Source organism: Rhodamnia argentea, chromosome 6, assembly GCF_020921035.1.
Source record: "Rhodamnia argentea isolate NSW1041297 chromosome 6, ASM2092103v1, whole genome shotgun sequence".
In the NCBI taxonomy this organism is placed as follows: Eukaryota; Viridiplantae; Streptophyta; class Magnoliopsida; order Myrtales; family Myrtaceae; genus Rhodamnia; species Rhodamnia argentea.
In genome coordinates this window covers 13,584,689-13,606,937 of record NC_063155.1, presented here as the reverse complement: position 1 = coordinate 13,606,937, position 22,249 = coordinate 13,584,689, and the positions used below count along the sequence as shown (strand labels likewise).

Genomic DNA, 22,249 nt, shown 5'->3' with positions numbered 1-22,249 from the left:
AAGTCTCCCAATTGCACTTCGTTAATTGTCTCTGGGAACATGCACCTCATCCAGCACCTTCAAAAGGGCGTCTTTGTGCTTTTCAGAATTTTTGAAGAGATCCAAGAAGGAAATACATGCGGGCATCTTCCGCAGTTGGTCAACGACATCATATTCACCGGTCCTCACGACCGATTGCAACTTCTCAACCTCTTCCGCAGTTGGGATTCTCTTTTCGGAATCCACTTCTCTCGGGGGATAACATCTTCCGGATCTCATTATGGCGTCAATCTCGCCCGTTCCATAATCCCAATGAACCGCCCTTGAGTTGTACTCTTCCACGTGCGGTAATTTAATCCTCACCGGTATGATCTTTTCGGTAGTGATTCGGATGTTGATGGTTTTTCCGAACTAGAAGCTTCTAACTCCCAGCTATCAACTTTGTTCAAATCAATCACAAAACGAATTGGGGCATCTACCATCCCAATCATTTCATCCTCATGAACGTTATCGGGGTTATGTTCGGACTGGCCTTACCAGCGTGGCATTTTCTTCATCGAAATCCCTCTCGCCTTTCTCTTCCGACTCTCGGGATAATCCCTTCAATCCTCATGCCAATCTCCACCGGATGTTGGAACGATGAGTACGTGTATGCATACATGCGATCAAAGTATTCCGTCGGAAGTGACTTTAGTACAAACTCCAGCATTTCTCTCTCCGACAGCGGCGGTTGCACCATCACGGCGTGTTTCTTCCACCTTCTTGCAAAGAGTTCAAAACTCTCATCTTCACCTTTCCGGATGTTCAACAAATTAGCCTTAGTGAAATAACCCCTAATCCCAGCTTCAAAGTGACGTAAGAAGTGCTCCGATAAATCCTCCCAGCTCGGGACCCGGTCCTAGGTCAATTAACTCGAAACCATGCTAATGCGGGGCCCGTTAAACTATGTCCGAAATTCCGGATCAATGTTTCATCATCTTCATGGTGGCCAATCATTTGGCGGAGATAATATGAGATATGCGCCGGAGGACACCCAGGCGCCATTATACTTCGTGCGGAAGGTCACTCTCGGGTTCGCACCTTGAGGCGGGACGTTTCTTGCTTGAGTAAGTGGCGTAATCAGCTCCTTCAACTCATCCATTTTCCTCGACACGTCATCTCCTTGCTCTTGCAGTAGAACGATCTTTCGATTCTCGTGTCTCCATGGTCCGCCGTATCTCCGGAATCGCACGCTTTCTTCTATCGCCATAGTATTCCTTTTGGTCGTCAATTGCAATAAATCTGCTACCATAGTTGTTAAATGACGCATGTGCGTCTCCAGATTAGAAAGTCGCATATCGACCTTTCGATTCTCCCTGTTCATTCCGAGGAGCCGCTTGGTCCTTAACTTCATCGATCGTTCCCACAAATTCATCGCTTGCGGGGTCATCCATTCCACCCCACCCATCGGGGACTACATCTCCGAGTCAACAAAGAAACTCGGGGCGCCGAATATAGCACTTTAAAGTTGTACCCACCACTATCTTCCCCCAGGTTATCAACTATTTCGCTCCTCTCTAGGGCTTTCGCAAAAAATCTTCTATCGCCTCGGCGGGCCTTATCCAGACGGACTTCATATTCGTCTATGTCTTCAATTTCTTGACCATCTTTGATGCTCATCAAATATCCCGAGGGTATTTTTAAAACAGCTCCCCTCGTAGGTTTCATTGCGAACTCCTCGGACAAGCATGTCTACCGCCACGTAGGTCCCCTTGAAAGCGACATTTTCCATTCTTCCTATGACGCCCAAGCTAATTAATTTTTCCAAGCAAGCCTCTTTTTGCTCCCGGAAATACTCTCTCCTTCCGGGTATTGCGAGGCCAATGTCAAGATATCCCGCATTTTACTCATGTCCACTATGAATTCCAGAACCTCATCCTCTTCACCTCCAAAAATCGCGTTTGCTCGCGATGCTCGGATAGCGGGTTCTCGCTGCACATTTGGTTCAGCTTTATCAAACTCTAGAACTTTTCCGTCGATCAATGCTTGCACCTTGAACTTCAAAGCGAGACAGGTTGTCCGCGTTATGCCCCCTTTCTCCCATATGGTATACGCACGTCCGGGTCTCATCATACCCGGAAATCTTGGCGGGTGAGCTCTAGGTGACTCTTTTTTGCAACTAAGCGATTTTCCAATAGCATGGGTAACAATTTGGATAAGGGTCGGGGTAGTGGGGTAAAAACAACTCGGGTTCTTTTTTCCGAATTCCGGTGGTTTGGAAGTAGTCCAGGAGGACGTTCCTTGGGTAGGAATTGAAGGCGAGAAATTTACGGGCTTTGGCGGGTTAGGGACAAAGGCTACTTCTCCGGTTGCTCCCTAATATCCCTTCTCAAAGGGTATTGGCGTTTGAAAGGCGCCTCGGGTATCTTCTTCTCTCTTAATGCCCACTCGTGGCGTTACGCCACCTTGATTAGGTGCGCAAATGTCGACACCCGGAGGTGTTCGGTTTGTCGAAAAATTCAAATGGAAGGGCCTTGAGAAACAGATCTATTAGTTCTTCTTCCGGGACGGGTGGCTTTACCCGCACGGCCCGGTGCTCTCCATCTACGGGCGTAGGCGCGAACGGCCTCGCTCTTTCCTTTTACGGTCCTTAAAAGGTCCTCTCTAGTTAGGGCGGTCAAAGTGTTAAATTTGTATTGCCGAAGGAACTCGTCTGCCGGTTTATCCCAATCGGTGAGCCTCTCTGGCTCCAATTCAATGAACCACGCCAGGGCTGCCCCAGATAGGCTTTCCGGGAATGTGTTAACCGATAAGTGGAATGTTGTCGAGAACCGAGACATTCGGCGCAAGTAATACTTCAAGTGCGCCTTGGGACACCCGGTCCCGTTATATCTCCTCACAAAATCTGGTTCCTTGTAATCAGCGGGAACCTCTATCTTTTCGAACGGTGCAATCTTGTCGAATCTCGAGAGCTCATAACCTTGACTCGCCAAACACTCTTCGATCTTAGCGAGCCTCTTAATTTCCTCTTCCATTTTGAGGACTTGCTTCTCCTTTTTCTCCAGGTCAATCACAATGGGAGGATCCTTAGGCGGTCTTTCCGGATTCAGAGTTGGATTGGCGGCGGGCGCCGGATTAGCATTTGCTCCATCGGATGGCCCAGCAGAGCTTGAGAATTAGGGTCAACGGGGTATCTCCCCCGGCTTGCAATCATCATTGCCTTCATCTCCGCCACCATTGTGGCGATCACATTCATTTGATTCTCCGGATTACCCACACGAGGTGCGAGCTCTTCTTGTTCCATCCTTAACTTGCGCGTTTTGCTACGAGTCCTCGTATTTATCGCTCACCTGTTTTCGGGATATCAAATCAGTATGGGAAATATTAAAGGATTGGAGACATTGATCCGTGGTAATTGACTTTTCTATATGTATGCATGAAATGCTCATAAAAGAAATAGTATGTATTTATTACAAACCAAATTGTTCAAAAGTATCTAAAAGATAACAAATATGTAAAATCTAAATGGGGGAATGGATCTATCCAAGTCGGGGCGCTTCCACTCTTCTTGCTCTTCGATCCATCGGAATCCTACAAGTATGGGTCTTCTCCTTCTTCGACATCCACCGCTCCGGATCCTCGGGAATGTATGGTTCTACTCCCGGTACATATGGTACTATGTACTCCGGCTCATATGACTCCACTTCTTCAATCCGAGGAGATACGCACTCGGGTACATATGGCTCTACCATTGATTGGCGATACTCCTTAAACTTCTTGATATACTCCTTGGAAGCTCTATGAATGTTCATCTCATTATCCAAATAATCCGGCCACTCAACTTGTTGTAGCGGGGAGTTCTTCAAAGCATGAAGGATAAGCTTGATCCGAGCCCGATACAACTCCTTTGTTTCCTTAGTGAGCTTTCCTCGTGTCATATCAAATGAGAAAATCCCGGGACAAACATCCGGTGGTATCTCTTGTAGAACTCCAAATTGCCTCACCACTCGAATGGGGTAATACGCCACGGCGCGGTACATCCCAATAAGGGAATAGGGTTATCTTCAATACCCGAAATGCGAGCTTCTACGATCTTGGGCCAAGTCAAACGCCATCTAATATGCTCGGGTTTCAAATTGTCCAATAGCTCAACCCACTTTTTGAATGAGTATTTGGGTACAAGGGATTGACACTTAAGGAAGGATCTAAGGGGGTGAACGTGCTCATTGATCTCATAACACCCCACCCGGAGTTGGAAAGTCTTTATATGAGAGGTGAACCACAAGTGGAGTAATCCGCTAGACGCTTGGAAAACGGCCTTTTTGAAGACTTGGAACGATTCGGGGAGAGAAAAGTCTCAGCTAAGATCATGTACGAATAATCCCAAAGGACAACACGCTTGTCGGCTATATGGGTTATGGAGGGGTCAAAAGTAGTTCTAGAAGTCGGGAATAGAACGAATGCAAAGAAAGCCAAGATAAACACCTTTCCCGATTTATGACCGGTTTCGGTGGGTAGAGAGGAATAGTTATCGAAAAGGAACGAGAATGTGAATTTGTTGGAATTGGACTTGTAAACTTTTTCAATTTCAGAAGTTTTAAGGCGAAGGAAACTCGATAACGAACGAGTGGAGTCCATGTCCAAAGGGGGTTGAGCTATACGTTCTTCAAATTTGACCCCGATAATAGCGGTATACTCCTCAAGCGTAGGGCTCAATTCCAATCCTCGAAAGTTGAATGTCATTGTTCGCGCGTCCCATGCCTTGGCTAGTGCTTGAATGAGCGCCGGTTGGTATTCCACTTTGATCAAATCTACAAGTCGTCCCAAGCGTCCTTCCACATAGGCTTTGTTGACGATGTCGAGGCGATCCCACCATATAGCGAGTTCCTTGCGCGGTATTGGGATGATTTTGATGTCTCCATTCCCCATGATCTAAAAATGCAAAAAATGATGATCCTAAAGTCAATTACCACAGTTTAATATGCATATGTATGTAATGTGATGCAAATGCGCTAACCAAATTCCATGTCATCTTTTGGTAACATGAGGGTCAACTACTCCCACTTGACCCAAATAAGCAAAATAGGGTAATTATGGACCAAATCTCACCCAAAGATGGCATGTAATTTGATTAGTATCGTTTAAGCGTAATCGGGGTAAAAAGTCGTTCACAAATTGACAACTCATGAAATTTACAAGTCTAAAAAAGATAGAACATGATAATATCTAGAGATGTTCGGATAATAAATGTCGATGAAAGTACATAATAGACTCAAAATACAATAAAATCTAGAAAATGCCCCAAAGTCGTACTAATCTAGACAGTGGGAATGGTATCCTCATCCGATGAAATCTCTACTATCTCGGGAAGTTTGATATCTTCTTCATCATCGGAGGATATGGTGATGATTTCCTTCTTCTTAATCGGGGAGTGTTTTGGGGCCGTCTTGGTTGCACGTGGTTTTCTTGCCAACTTCATGTATAACTCCCAGATTCTTTCTTTCTCGCGCTCGAGTTCTAAATATCGTCCACATCGGGTATAATCGCAACTCTCGCTACGGATGCGGTTTCGTCCGTTGAGCTCTCGTCCGTGAACAAATCCGAAAATTCGGAATGAAGCGGGTACTCGGTCCTCGCGTCGAATGGTCCTCCGCTCCCATGTGAATACATCGGGTACAACAACACGACTTTGGGGCGCCATCTATCCTAAAAAGGAAAATTTGACTTTCAACCCCGATCACTTAAACGATCTTACAAATTGTGATGATATGTAATGAAAATGCATGATACGCAAAATTTAAATTTACAAGTTCAAAATAAAAAGGGTAGAAAGCCTTACCAACCGATGTTACTCTGTTTTTGGTTTTTGGTTTTAGGTATACCAACCATCCATTTCACATGCGCATGAGACAGGTGAGGTTTAACTCTAAAGAAATAAAAAAGGCTCGGGTATGGACCTAAAAAGGCTCCCGCTATACAAATCGAGGGGCCGCCCACAAGCGCAATCAAACAACAAGTGGGTAGGACCATCAATCTTACATAGCGAGCGGGATTAAATATGGTCAACCCAAGTGCAATCAAACACAAGAGCTTCGCATACCGATCCCTATCTATGGCGACCTAAGAGGTGATTTCGCGGCTCGGGTTTAGGCGCTTGTGTGTGCGATGTCGTGATCCTCGAAATATGCAAGACATGCACCACAATTTATATTCAAAACACCGCTTCAAAATTTGCATAAATAAACAAACAATCCAAAACTCCATATCTGCATCAAAAATGGTTAGCACAGACGCCACCCCTTATAACTCCCATCTGCATCAACATTTAACACTTTTTTGTTAGTGGACGTACCTCATCTTCAAGAGCATCCAGAGAAAACGAGGTTAGAAAACAATCAGCATTTTTATCGGCTTAAATCCTCTTAAAGATTTCCCCAGTGGAGTCGCCGATCTGTCGCGACCCCCTCCGTCGGATCGGGTCCCCGGGGGGCAAGTAGGGTTAACGAGCCGATCCCCTTTTTACATATATTTTTTTTTATTTTGGGGATCGCGGGCCTCTCCCAAGACCCATTACTCGAATCGCGATGTCGGGTAAAAATTTTTCAAATATCGAAATTGACCTTGTGTGGTCGGGTGGCATGTGCGATGTGTACATGCAATTTTGGAGTCGCCACCGATCGATTTATTGGAAGGTACGATCGGAAAACCTTACCGAGCGGTCGGGAGAAACCGTTCGGTTCCGCGAAAACCGGAGATTTTGGGTCCGGGGACTTGGTTACGCCAAATTTCATATTTGACGCCCTTTCGGTTACCGATGTTGATCGTTTTTCTAACCTAAGATTTCATGCAAATGCGATATCAGATGAGGTAGGCCCTAACAATTCTAAGTTTTCATGCAAATGGGAATTTTACTATCCTAATCAATCACAATCGAAAAAATTTAAAAGCACAATCAAAGCAATCAAAATCCATCAAATCAAATGAACAAGTCTAATATGACCCTATCGGCCCACAGAAATTTCAAATTTAAGTTTCGGGGTTGGTTCGGGAAAATTTGGGGGCGGAAGGCCCGGAAGGGTAGAATGGTCATTTTTTGGGGTTCGGGACCCGAAAATCACGAAATTTCGATTTGGCCAGTTGAATGTGGCCATTTCTCATTTTTTGTGATTTTCTTGAATTTTTCTAATTTTTCTATTTTTTTTGGAATTTTATTTATTTATTTTTTTAAAAAAATATTGGGAATTTTCCGGATCGAAATTAATCGACCCTCGAAGTCTCAAAATTTTTCGATCCAGACTTTATGAGTCCCGAATTGATCTAGACATTTTTAGAAATTTCTTATGAAAATTTGGGAATTTTTGTGAATTTTCTAAGTATTTTTACAATTTTTTAGATTTTTTTGGAAATTTCTTTTTATTTTTTAATATTTTTTATTAATAAACCGGACCGGGTCAACCCGGTCAACGACCGGTCAACCCGGTCTAGACCGAACACAGACCCAATCTACGCCTAAAACGGTGCCGTATGCTATTATCTATTTATTTTTTTTTATTTTCTAAAATTATTTTCTAATATCCGAATATATAGAAAAAGATGGATGGTCGAGATCGATCTGTGAACCAATCTCGGCCGTCGGCCTTCACCTAAGCGAAACGACGTCGCCTTGGGTCTTCTAATAAAACGACGTCGCCAAAGCCGTTAAACGGATGGACGGCCAAGATTAGATCCCCGACTTCATCTTGGTGTCGACTCCTACTAAACCAAACGACGCCGCATTTGACATTGAACGAACGGCCACGATCTAATTCTAAGGCTCGATCCGAGCCATTCAAACCTTCTGCATATAAAACGACGACGCTTTCATCCTATACACTAAACGACGTCGCCCAAATAAACGAATAGACGGCCAAGATTGAATCTCGGATCTAATCTGGACCGTCCATCCCCAAATAAGCTCAAAACGACGACATTTCTACTTCATTCTCCAAACGACGTCGCTCGCCCAATGACCTAAACGACACCGTTTCGCCTAATTTCTATTTTCTATCTAATATACCTAATATCCGAAAATACAAAAAGAGGATCGAACGGCTGAGAATCAAACTTATCGAAATATCTCGGCCGTTGGATCAAGGCCGAGCCGACTCAACCGCGCCAACGGCCAAGGCGACTCGGCGTGAGCTGGGCCAATGGGAGCTCGACACCTAAGCACGCCGACCGTTGACTCATCACGTCACTTCCGTCTTCAACCTCTCGCGGCAACAGAATGGACGGCCAGAGTTGCTCCGGCGAGATCCAACGGCGAGATCTCGCCGGAATAACTCGAGACCAACGCCGATCGATTCGTCTGTTCATCCAGATTAACATATCCTAAAACTACAACATTTCATCAACTAGATTTCGAGCATTAAGCTTCGCACAGAACAAAATCGCATAGTTCATTCCCACATCACAGAGCATAATAGTTCGATTAAATCATAGGATCGGCTTAAATCAAGTTTAGAAACCTTACCTGCAGGTCTGATTGACCTGGTTTGGTCTAGATTAGTCTAGACGAGCTTCGGCGATAGGCGGCCATGGAGGTTGGATTTCGACGACTCGATTGTTAGGTTTTATGCAAAATCGAAGCAGAACGAGTATACAGAGATGATCGGCGTAGTTCAAAGGCCAAAACGCACACAAAAATTGCAAAGATCGAGCTCGTGACTATGAGGTGCCATGAACGTGCCGAGTTGAAGTCGGAAGATCGACTCACCTTTTTTGGACTTCTGAAGTCAATCGAGCTATGTAGATCGCTTCTTCAAGGTTCAAGCAAGCTTCCCGAAGCGGCCGGCTTCGATTTCCTCTCGGATTGTCTCCGCGAAGAACTTGCGGGTTCGCTCGAAAATACGGCTATGGCGGCTTCCGAGAGCTTCTCTCTCAAGCTTTCTCTCTCTCTCTCTCTAATCTGTTTTTGTTGAGCGAGCAAATGAGCCTCCTCTGGATCGAGAACCTTCTCGGGCTTTTATAGTGGATTTTTGAAATTTGGCGCGTCGGGTGTGAGCTGGCCGAGGGTGATTCACGTGCCACCCACGTGATTTTTGGCTCGCCGGAAGTTGGACGGAGACGGCCATCACAGCAAACTCCGTTTGGTTCTCCGTTAGTCGTGAATTGAGCTCTAATTTGTGCATTTTCGCGAAAGTTGACTTTCTGCCCCGCCGTATCTTTGACCGGCCATTTCAATCGTCTCCGCGGCCATTGGCCATGCCGCCGTGACAAACGACGCTTGGCCACCCTGAGGATCAAAAGCCCCACATCAATTTCATTAATTATGGTCGAATTGCCCTTCAATTTGATCGATGAAACTCGTCGTTCAAATCTGCAAATCACGCGGGTGAGAGGTTGAAGATGAAGTACTGTTCCGGACCGGTCCGACCATGGTCGACCGGCCGGTCGAACCCTGTTCGAACAAGTAAAATTCATGCAATTTTCAAAATTAAACAAAATCGGTTGGGAATTTTCACAATTAAACCTCAAAATTGGACTTAGGGACCTGAATTCTATCTAGAAATGTGTTTTTGCCCAAAAGTTCACCTCAATTTCTATGAAAACCCCAAATTTTTCAATTTGCCCAAATTAGGGAAATGTTCAATTGAGTGTCAATTTGATTAAATTGGATCATGAAACCTATGCCAATCAATTCTAAATGTATGAAAACATAGGGTAACAGTCCAATTTTACCATGAGAGTCCCTCAATAAAAAGTAATTTCAAAAATTGGCCAATTGAGGGACTAAATTGCAAATAATTTGGGGATTTGGCCTAATTCGTGCAATTGGCGCAATTGTGGGTGCAATTGATCAAATTAAAGTTCAAAGGGACCACAATTGAATGTCTAGACTCCAAATGTGCAAAAATTGCAAATAAAAAGACTCAATTGGTATTTTTTATGCAAATTCAACCTTAGGCATTGTGAAGAAACACCTAAGATTAAACTCAATTTTTGATTTTTCTTGAGGTCAATATTAAAAGGGGATTAAGAAAAAAATATTGAAAATTTTTCTGTATTTTTGAGACCTCGAAAAGTATTTTTTATGAATTTTTCAAGTATTTTCCTATTTTCGAAAATATTAAAAAATGCGAAAAATATGAAAAATTATTTTTTGTTCCAAATTGGTTCCTTAAGCTTGGCCAAGGCTTCCAATGTTGATTTTATAATTTTTTGATTTTTTGTGAATTTTTAATGAATTTTGGAAAATAAAACTAAAGAAAACTGACTAAAAATTCGGGTGTCAACACTTAGCGACATAAATTTGAACACATGGATAATTATTTTAGCAGAGTTAGTTATTGCAATTTTATGTATAAGATCAACACCTCATATAACGTGCTTAGGTGAAATTGCAAGTGAAATTGCAAGAGAAAGTAAAAAACCACATATCTTTCATGGTAACATTCAAAGATAAGTAATAATGTTAGCATGGCTAGAAGTAAGCCGCCCTCACCTAGAAACAAACCCGCAATAGTATAGAGAAGATTTTGGCCTTGCAGGAAATTTCTCATAATCTAATTAGAATCTAATATATAGAGTGCTTCCAAACTTTAACAATCAAAGAGACACAAAAAAAAAAAAAATGCTTAAGATTCGCCGTCATTTGGGTAGAGAGATCTAAAGTGGAATAAGTATGTACGACATCAAGGGAGTCCATACTTAGTTAATGAGGAAGTTTATATTAGGATTAATATCTTTAGCGAAATTTGTCAAACATCAACTTGAAATAATCACCCAAAATGCTAGGAATTATTCTATAATCAACTCACCCTAAAAAAAAATTACAGAAATTATTGCTCTCACCATTGTTTTATTCTATGATTCTTTTCAAAATCGCAATATTAAAATGTACCCTCCTTAAGTCAAACTTTTGTTCTCAAAATTTGCCCATCATCAACATAAATAATCACTTGAAAGATTCGTTCCGTTTATCGTTCTTTTTTTCTCCCCCAAAACAAGTTTGATGTTTGATAAACACAATATTTCCAAATATCTACCAAATTACTATTACATAAGCTCTTAAATCACGAAGAATCCTCAATAGTCCTATCAGCATGATATCTTCTTCATTAAAAGTTCTATTGCTATAATTCAACCTAGATAATTTTGGATGATCAGAAAGCTTCAAACCTCATAATCATTATTATTCGAGCAATCATTTCTAGTAGAGTAAGCTCCTTACCATTAATTCCATTAGCTCCTTCTTGACAAAGATTAAGATCAGAAAAGGTTGTATGTCGGGGCGAAACAAGTTTGTTCCTAATAGTTACTCACTTGCTACCATTATTTCAATTCTCTAGGAATTTCGAATTGTATTCTACAACAAATTTGTAAAAAGTGAATTAACAAAGTATTTATACAGTGAGATATCTCTAGAGAGAACTTGTACGTGACCTTTGTTCTATGTTATGTTATTTAAAACCCCAATTTCTCTTCTCTCATTCTTGTCCTTGGGCATCATTGGCTTGAAGTCGAAATCTATCCGCTCCTGAATTTGCATCCATCTCTTTGGAATAAGAAACGGGTATAATTTTTCCGTGTGGTGTCCCATTGACTCGATTTATGCGCCTACAGGAAATTTGTGACTCGATTGTGCCAAAAAGGTGATTTGATTTTCAGAAAAGAAGCGTTGATCACAAATTTTTAGGAGGTGCACCGAACCGATGGCCATAATATTTTCTTGATTAACAATTCAATCGTTGTGATGAACTTAGGTAATTTAGATAGATTATAAAGCTTCAAATGTCACATTCATGTAATTGAGAAAAAAAATTGAAATTGATATTTATGTATTACTTGATTTGGCCAAACTTTGATCGGGCGATCGCGATCTAATAATTTGGTGAATGGATTATTAGGCTAATTGTTCGACTAACCTAACATGGACTCTCCCCAGCCCTACCAAATCACAACTTTAGTTCAAAATGTTAATGTTCAAATGATGGTCAATTCGGCGCCGCCATTAATCATTTTTCGGTAGGTTGATTAAGAACCTAAATAAAGTATTGGGAGAATACTTTATTTCTATGAACCATAGATTAATAGGTTCGGGGACTTGATTACATTAATTTTTCAATTAATGCTCTTTCGGTACCACAAATTTCATGAAAAATATTTAAGGTTGACAACTTAAATCGGTTTAACTTGAGGTTCAAATGGAGCAATTATTTTTGGATTTTCTCTTGTTTAATGAATACAATGTATGAATGTGATGATGATAGGTGACTGAAAATTAGGCTAAATGAAATGAATATGCCGAGTAAAACATGCAAAATTATCCTATATGCAAAATTTAACTATTCGATTAAAACATGCAATGTGACATGACATGAATAACGTGGATGACATATGAAAAATTATGCAATCAATGAAGCTAACATGCAAAACTATATGAGATGTGAAAATTCATCTTACATCTAAATTATATGCAATTTTGAATTAAATGACTCAAACATGCATATTAAATTGAATAAACCTAGACATGATTTTCACATGATGAGCGAATGACATGGCATAAATGATAAAGCGAAGATGTTGTGGCAAAAGTGACATGTGAATGTGCGAACATGCGACATGGAAAAATATGGTATGCAAGACTGCAACATGCGAATGATGTGACGTGCAAATAAAATATGCAAAAAAAATATGATATGGAATGTGAATGGATTTTCTAGTATTTTCACATGAATTTTCGAAAATTTAAGATGACGCAATCAATATAGATATCTCCAAACTTGGAAAGTAATTAACAAGATATGCGTCAATATCTTTTTGATCTTTTAGGAGTTTTGAATTTAGGGAAAACAATCAAGAGCTATCAATCAAAGATTTCGGGATTTCTAAACTTGGAAAGTAATTAACAAGATATGCGTCAAATATCCTTTTTGATCTTTTGAAAAATAATCCTAATCCAAGTCGGCTGGTTGAAATTAGCGAATTCAATCCAAGTAGTCACGGATTGGACCGGCTAACTTTCCATACTTATCTAAACCGGAGGATTGTACCCAAGTAGTTATGGGTCGGATTGTCCAATTTAAAGCACGTTGCCTTTTTAGGAAAAATTCCTACTTTAGAATAGATTTTCTGAATTTTGAAAGATATGCCCAAAAATCTTAATTTTTCAATCAAAAAATAATCCGAAGATTAACTTTCCAAATTTGAAACGTGGACTTTGGCTCACGGATTCACAATGAACACGAAATTGTTACTCGAGATGCTCGGCTGATCCTCGGCTAATTCAAGGCTGGTTCATCTTGATGTAACTTTCCCAAATTCGAATTTTGCACGAAGCTGGCGAAACAAAGCTCGAACACCTCGGATCAATCGGCTACGGACCTTCACGGCTCGACAAGACGGGGATTGCATGCGGCTTTGATCTGCATGGTCACACTCTAGATTGACTATCCTGAATGACATGCTCTCTGTTGGGTCACGGTTGAATTCCCACTGGGTGCTCCGAGAGTCTTCCTTTGTTTTAGCCCGTGACACTTTGGTGATCAAAAGGGAAGGACAAAAACAATTAGATTTCGACACCTGAGCAAACCTTTTGGACTTTGGAACCTCTCCTTTATCCCCCACCTTAAATTTTGTATGTTTTGATGATGATGATGATGATGATGTTTCTTGGGGCATAATCTGAACGGTGTCCATTACACACTTATGCGGAGCTATCAAGACTTTTTGGATGTTGCCATAAAATGTCTAGATTATAATTGTGTTGTTCTTGCTAAATTTTAGCAGACGCATTGTGATGATTTAACAAGTACAATCACTTCAAATCGATGATCTTTTTGACAACTCAATGGTGTTTCATATGCTAGTTGGGAAGCATTTCATAGCTTCCGTCGGTTGATGATGACGACGAGTTGGGGAATGGAGGCGCCACTTGAAGTTGTATCGTTGATGAAGACCAACCCTTGAGCAAGAATGCAACAAGACTTAAAGCAGCATATCCTCCGTTCTTGCGTTTCTTCTCCCTCCATTCTCTCTGGGCGTTTTGACGTTCAGAATAAGAATTCCGACCTCAAACTCCGAGTATAATAAACGTGCTTAAATAGACAAACCTAGGGTTTCACGTTAGTTTTCATTAATTGCAAAATAGTCCCCAAAGTTCGACATATTCGCACATTGGCCCACGGGACCAAAAACTTGTTTGATTTGGCCCTTGAAATTTCGGTCAGCCCATAGAATGGGCTTGATAGCACGCTAGGCTTCCTCGTGGATTAGTTGGATTCCGGGCTCCAATTAAACCTCTTTTTCTAAATTAGTGGGCATTTATATTAAGATATTTTCCAAATTGAACATTTAAGTGGGCTGAATTAGGCTCAAATTAAGGCCCAGGGCCTTGTAATTTTCGGATACACTCCCTCCCTATGATCTTGTCCGAATTTTCCAATGAGCCATGGGCCGTTGCCTATAAAGTTTAATTTTACTTGTACCACCGATCCACATTAATGCTAGTGCAAATGCGATGTATGAATGCTAAAATTAATAAAAATGGATTAACTATTTTTGGTAGGAATTAAGATTAATTCCTAATTTTTGTGCAAAAGAAATGACTAAAAAGGGGAATAAAAGGTGCCAACACGGGCATAACTTTTGCCAAACATCCCATTAACTCGATTTTTGTACCTATGAAAAATCCATGACCCGATTGTTTCAAAATGTAGTATGCTTTTTCAATATATGCTTTTTCAATATAAGTATCGGGATCAGAATTTCCAAGACTTGGATCTAACGGACGATAATTATATTTTTTTCGTTAAAAATCCGTTTGCTGTGATTAAATATAATTCATTTAGATGATTAAGAAACTCTATATCTCACAAGGTCAATTATTTCAAATGATCTAATTGCAATAAATATTGAAGTGATATTTATGGTTTTTCCTATAGAATTCGGTGGAACTTTGATCAAGCATAACTCCAATGTTCCATTGACTCAATTTTTGTAGCAATGGTAAACTAGTAACTCGATGGTTTCAAAATGCAATCCAATTTTAAGGAAAAAAAAAGGTCTTGGATCTCAAATCTTTAAAAGTCGGATTGAATGGACGACCATGATATTTTTTTTCGTAATGTGAACAATTCAAGAATTGGTCCAGGTTCAAGGAACATAGAACCTACTCTCTTGGAATCCGTTTCCCAATTTTTGAAACCTAGAATCTACCCTATCAATTAATTTTGGGACGGGTTTGAGGGTTTACCTAGAACGTACAATGTCGGCCGGTATGTGATTCTTTTTTGGCATAGTTTGTCATGGAAGCAGTATGTATAAATAGTGTTCTATCTAAAATTACAGTAACATGCTTGCGTTTTACACCATCAAAGTTGTACGAGACACATTTAGCTCCATTGTGTCTGAAACATTCAAACTTGTTTTGTGGTTAATTAGGTGGTGTGGTTATTGACATGATTAGTTTTTTTAATACCAAGAGCATTAGAAAGGAAAAACGGGCTAAAGCGCGTTACAAATGCCAAAATTTATGTATGGCGCTTACTTTAGTGCATGAACTTTCAAGAGGATTATTCAAGTGCCAACTTTTTTTAAAAATAATCATTTAAGTGTCAGCTTTTTTAAAAAACAATCACTGCAGTGCCAACTCCGATTTGAACCGACGTGGCTTGCTGGAAATTTGACGTGGCCTATTTTTCTTTAACATTTGAGCTAACGTGGCTCATCGAAGTTGACATTGAAATGAGTGTTTTTTTTATTTTAAAAAATGGCATTTAAGTATTTGTTTTTTTTAAAAAAAAATTGGCACTTAAGTGATTGTTTGAAATTTTTTGCACTGAAGTGATCATTTTTCAAAAAAATTGATACTTGAGTGATCGTTTTGAAAGTTTTGATAATAATGAGAGCGTCGTGCACAAGTTATGAAACTTGTGGTGTGCTTAAGCCTAGGTAAAAGAATCCAACAGTGATCGCCTGTGTCATTAATGCCCAGCTGAACAAAAAGAAAGTTGATGAGGGAGATTATTCAACTAATATGTTTATGACAAAAATGATGTTTTTGTTTTGGTCCCTATTTTCTACTTGGGAACCGAGCCGTATAGTACAGATTCCAAAAAATATGAAAATGGAAACCTCACTTAATTCCACCAAAACTTGGAACTCAATCGGTTTTCGATTTTTCCGTGAAACCATGCTCACCCTTAACTAGTATGTGACATTTGTTCTTCACTATGTTATCTTAAAAGCCCCAATTTCTCTTCTCTCATTCTTCTTCTTGGGCATCATTGGCTTGAAGTCGAGAAATCTATTCGCTCATGAATTTGCATCCATCTACTTTAAAGTATGAACTGGGCGTGCCTTCTCCATGCGACATTCAATTGATTCGGGTTGAGAATATTTTTACTCAAGAAGAGCTTGAAATTGAGTTCCCAATGATCATGAATCCGTCAAGTCGTTTGTGACGTGATGAGCCTAACAAGCTGCGTAAACGCTGCTTCGTTTTGAGTTGCTCTCTCAGAGCATAAAATATGTGTTTCCTAAGGAAGAGAGACGGATTGACTTGAGGCTTTGAATGCACATTTTCCCTTTGCTTGATTGGAGTTATTCTTCACAGACCTTAATCTTGTGCAGTTTTCCAATGCATCTCTCGCTTTTACATCCTTTCAAGAGTCCAAAAATGTGGTCTAGAAAAATATTAGATAGCCATTGACCATGTGAGCCCCGTAACAGGTGCCACATGCTTAATGACTAGGATCATGTCAATTTACATAGACTAAGGGTGCGTTTCTTTGGATGAAAGTGCTTTCCATAAATTAATTATTCAAACTTTCACCCGTTAATTTCGCCAAAAATGACTTAATCAATAACAGATACTTTTCGGTTAATAGAAAATTCATGCATAAAATTTGCAAATTGAATTCCTATATCTAAAGAGGTGAAAAACACTTTCCAGAATTGCTCATTTTGAATTATTTAATTATTTAATATATTTTATATTAGATTTTTTTCATTTTTTTTAAAATTTTTTACATTTAATTATCAATTTTTTTTATGTTATATATCTTTGCATTTTTTATATTTTTATTTTTCTTTTCATTTTTTCTTTCATTTTCTTTTCCTCGCCGGTGGCCGGCCACATCGACGGCTAGCGCCGACCATAGCGACGGAGGAGCTAGCCATCGCTATGGCAAGCCACCGGCAAGGAAAAAGAAAAATAAAGAAAATAGAAGAAAATAAAGTAAGATAAAAAATTTTAAAATTCAATTTTTTTGCCTCAAATAAAGTCATGAGATTGAAAACATTTTTCAAATTAGATCAAAACACCATAAAACATATTTCCAGAAAAATAATTTCCAGGAAAGTATTGTCTTTTTTCATAAAATTTTTCTCCAAACAAATGCACTCTCCATTTCTTTCACGAAAAATGAATAATATAAAACATATTTTTTCTAAAAATGATAGCTTGTATCGGTTGAAATAACTAGTCGGTGAAAATATTTTTATAATCGACCACAATTTATGCTCAAACTTTTTTGTAAACGATGAAAATAATTTTCTTTCATTCATTATGAGTGATATAAGCGTACATTTCTAGGAAAATAATTCCCAAATAATTTATTTTTCATGAAACAAACGGAGCCAATCTACTTAAAAACTTATCATTTCAAATGAAGGTACAAAATTGCTTAGAGTTGAGTGGTGTTAACCGAGCTAACAATTTGCCTGAAATTAAATTGAAAGCAAGCCTTCCATGCTTCCAATGCATGTGAGCTCATCAGGTGAGTCCCACGTGAGGTGCATCTCATCCAATGATCCTCACATGCATCGAATTAGAGCCAAGAATTACTCTTAATCTAGTTGGTTTGCCGCCTGAGTATTCGCGGTCGAATTTTTTTTTTCCTGTTGCCAGATAGAATCTAAAACGTAATTAAAGAGTAAAAGATAATATTGGATGCGCACAAGGACTCCTTATGCATCAATACTAAATTTGTTAGCCTTTACTTTGGCTCTATAATTATCATATTGGCCCAAATCAAATCGATAAATATTATTTTTTAAAGTTTGTCCTCCCCAAACTTCTGCCTCTTATTGTGTTTAAATTTCAAAAAGCCAATAAAGAGATAGAATCTTCATAATTTTTTTTTGATATAGCGACTTAGTTTTAAATTTTTAATATGATCAAGGTACACTTTATTTTTAAATTTATAATAACACACTAATTCATGTTCAATATTATTATAATGGATAGAGAGATATTTATTTTGAACATGGCTTCTTAAATATGCTCTTTAATGATAAAGCTATTCAATTCAGCATTTTTTTTTTCTAAATTAGAAAAAAATAACTGAATTATTGATAAATTGAAATACGATGAATAACATATTGCACTTAATAAAGAAATTTATTTGATATAAAGAATGAGTCACAAAAAGTAAAAGAACATGATTGTAACTTCTTAAAATAGAGCTTACTGTACTTTCATGCTGTGTTAAGATGATATAAAAGTAAAGTACAAATCATGTTAGCTATTTCTAAAGCAAATATAATTGCTTTTATCTTTCAAATTCACTTATCTCAATCTTGCAATTCATCCTAAATAGCGGATTTACATTTGAAGAATATGACACTAGATAAGGGTGACCATTTATTCTTAAATAACATAAAGCTAACTATAAAACTAAGTTTACAAGTATGTTAGTTGATCTAACTTCCATTTAATTGAAGGGTCAGTACCAAGAAAAACTTCAAAATGGTAAACATGTAACAAATTTACTCAAATTAATCTTTTTACCACAAAAAATCTCAAACTTGTACACTTGTGATAAATTTATACCCAAACTATTTTTTTTAGCACTAAAAGTCCTAAACTGGTATACGTGTAATAAATTTACCCTCTGCTAATTTTCATTAAATTGGGTTAATATTACGAAAAATCTCAAATTAATATACCTAATAACAAACGGAGGGTAAAAATCATAAAATGGTATATTAGTCAACCGATCTAACTCAGCAATTTGACGGTAAAATCTAACGTAGGCTGACGGAAAGTAAAATTATCACAGGGGTACCGGTTTGGAGTTTTTGGTAGTTAAAAAATTAATTTGTGATAAATTTGTTACATGTGTACCAATTTGAAGTTTTTCGTGATGTTGATCCTTAATCAAATTCTATTTGAACTCCCTTGCAGCCTTGGGATGTCCACCTTGAGATAAAGTATTTTCTTTGCCATATTTATTCACTCAATTGACAACAACACAAATAACATCCAAAAATACTCTTGGCTGATATAGATAGAATTACATTCGACAACATATGCCCGCACAAAACCCATGTCACCTAAATAGTAAGTACTAAGCAACTTGGATGGTAAATGTAAAACTCGATAAGATAAAATATAAAGTATAATCTTTAGTAGCTTTCCATTGTGAGCATATTTAAGTATCTTTTTTGGATGTCAAATTGAACTCCTTTTTGTAATAAAATTCTATTTGAGGTTCTCAACGTCGGATGTATGATATATTTAAGGAAGCTGTTGGCCGACAGTCTCACTGTACCGTCAGTAATTTCTGTCCATAAGATTTCCCAATCAATGAGTATTTTATCCAAAACACTTGGTGATGGTGTGTGAATTTACAGTTGAGATTGTACAGCCCCTGATAGTACTGTTAGGGAATTATTTCCCTATGTTTAATTCAGTATCGACTTTGTTCATCAGGTCTAGCATCTTTAATAACTGAAGATATTTACTTGCATTCGTACTTAGATTTCATATGCAACAGGAGACCAATGTCTTCATGCACGTGCAAGTCTACGTAGTACAAGCATTCACAAGAAATAGGAAAGTACACAAACCCAGACATATATGTACAAATACAAAGGCACGTTTACCACGAGCAAATCTCAGTATTAAAATGACAGTACTTTGTTGTCCCAAGCAATTATGCAGTTGGATATGAAGCCTGCATGGCAATGCCACAGAGACCTTCCTTAGCATCAATGTCCCTCTTCATCCTGATGTATCCCTCCTCGCCCCATCCGGTGCCCCACGAGTTTTTGACCAGCCAGTACTTGGTTCCGTCCTCGCTCGTCCCGTACCCAACCGCGGTGACCCCGTGGTCCAGACTGGTCCCACATTCCCCGGTGAAAACACCGCTGGAGTATAATTGGAAATCCGATTCGCCCGCATCGATGGCCACGGAGATGGGCTGGTGTGCTACTGCCTTCAGAAGGGCGGACTCGCTATTGGAAGGCACGTCTTCATATCCGGTGATTTTCGCGGCGCTGGAGGCTGCTTTCTGGGCATTGCAGGTGTTGTCGACAGCTTGGTAAGGGTAATTGGCCTCCGTCGTGAGGCCGTGGTTGCTGATGATGAACTCGAAAGCGTCGTCCATGAGGCCGCCCCCGCAACCCTGGTCTTCACCGCTTGTGTCGCAATCCACTAGCTCTTGCTCGGACAAGGAGATCAGTTTTCCGGTCGTGAGTTGGGTAATCCCTTCCATGGCCGCCACCGCAGAGAAAGCCCAGCAACATCCTACATTCCAAGGAAGATTCACTTAAGGAAAAGGAAGATAGAAAAAAAGGGTGAATGATCGAATGTCATATAGTTAAACCAAAGAAGATTCGATGCCTAACCGCATTGGCCTTGGTCCTTAACAGGCGTGACGGCTCCTTTCTTTCTCCAGTCCATGCTTGCTGGAACGGCGGTCACACTCTCGTATCGGAACGGTTTAGCACTTGCCGGCGTCCGGGAGGACGAGCGCTTGTACCCAGTCCTCGAGGCCTTGAACTCCTCGCTCGTTAGGTCAGCGAACGCATTGACAGCTAGCTTGTACGGTTTGCTCCCATCCTTGTTGGAGGACTCGACGTACTCAACGTTGTCCTTGAAGATCGAGAAGCGCTGCTCCTTCTCGGCAGCGTCTGCATACACCCGCCCGTGGCGAACCATCCACTGCTCGTGCCTCTCTCGCATGGTCGCTTCCTGGAGCTCCCGCGACCATGCCTGGGAGGCCAAGAGTCCTAGGATGGCCACCATCACAAGAACAAGTTTGCCAACGAGTGCGGAAGCCATTGTTCTGGGACTTTAAAAAAGTTTTTGGGGTTTGTAAAGAAGAAGCAGGGTGAGTTGGCCAAGGGAAAACGCAGGGGTTTATATAGATGGTGAAGGATCTTCTTCCTCAAGAAAAGGCAGAGATTGGATTCCATTGGCGGTGTGAATCTGAAGAGAGTATGAATCAGATTTCGCCTGGTGAATCCGGCACGTCGTCTGAGATGTGGACTGCCGTAGGAGTGCCGTGAACGCCGCTTCCTTAGTGTTTGCTTTCATAATTCAATAAAGTACATAAAACACCTGCATTTCAAAAAGCTGCATTTAATCATGTTCCATATTTCCCCATGAAACAAGCTTCCCGATGCGCATTTTTTGCATTGAGTCTCCCGACAAACTTAGGTTCCGTCTAAAATGAATGGTTTTTATGAGAAATATTTTCCTAACAACGATCACTTATATTGCTCACGAAGATGAATACGAGAAAGAAATATTTTTATCGTACACGAAAATATTCAGATATAAATTATTGTCGATAAAGAAAAAATTTTCTATTAACTAATTATTTAAAGCTATACGAGCGACTGTTTCTTGATAAAGAAAACTTTTTCTATTATGTGATTTGATTTTGATTTTGTTAGCTATAAATTAGCTACAGATAGATATTAGGGGCTAATTAGGATTTGTACCTAAAATAGGTTTCTCACATAATTTAGGTCTTCTATTCTTGTACATATGTACCTTGTAATTACTCAATCATAATAAGAAAAATACAAATTCTTTTCTTCAACTAGGACAAATCTACCTTGAAATTTAGGACAGATAATCTGGAATTAGAAGTTTGATTCTACAAAGTGTCGATATTTTGGCATTTAGAGGTCTTAAGGATAAAATCTCGAAAAGTCATGAACTACAAAGTTATAGGTATCATGAAGTTATTTCCAACGAGGTAAATTCTATAAACTTGTAAGTTCGTTTGATAGGTCCATTGATCTCTGTCCATTCCTTAAGCATAGATATGAAATATACCATGATTTTCATTCAAACTGATGATGTGTTGATGCACAAATCACATATAATTCATTGGTCTGCTAGTGTTTAGTTTTTACTTTGGTTACATTTCAACGTGGTGACAACCAAATCTAACTCCCTCCTATTTCTTTGTTTTGTGTTATGTTCTGGTGATTTCCCATGTCAGTTGGCGATGGGCAAGTGGTCTGGAATTTTGTTCTCAACCTTCATTTTGGGAGGAAGCCGATCCCT

General features: G+C 39.5%; 1 protein-coding gene across 1 annotated transcript; it reads right to left on the bottom strand.

Moving 5' to 3' along the window:
- Positions 1-19,818: 19,818 nt before the first annotated feature.
- On the bottom strand, positions 19,819-21,010 carry LOC125315571 (senescence-specific cysteine protease SAG39-like). Its single transcript, XM_048280833.1, has 2 exons — positions 20,575-21,010; positions 19,819-20,473 (listed from the first exon to the last, which is right to left on the bottom strand). Exons 1-2 carry the CDS (start codon positions 21,008-21,010, stop codon positions 19,881-19,883), a joined length of 1,029 nt encoding a protein of 342 aa, XP_048136790.1. The 3' UTR covers positions 19,819-19,880.
- Positions 21,011-22,249: the final 1,239 nt, after the last annotated feature.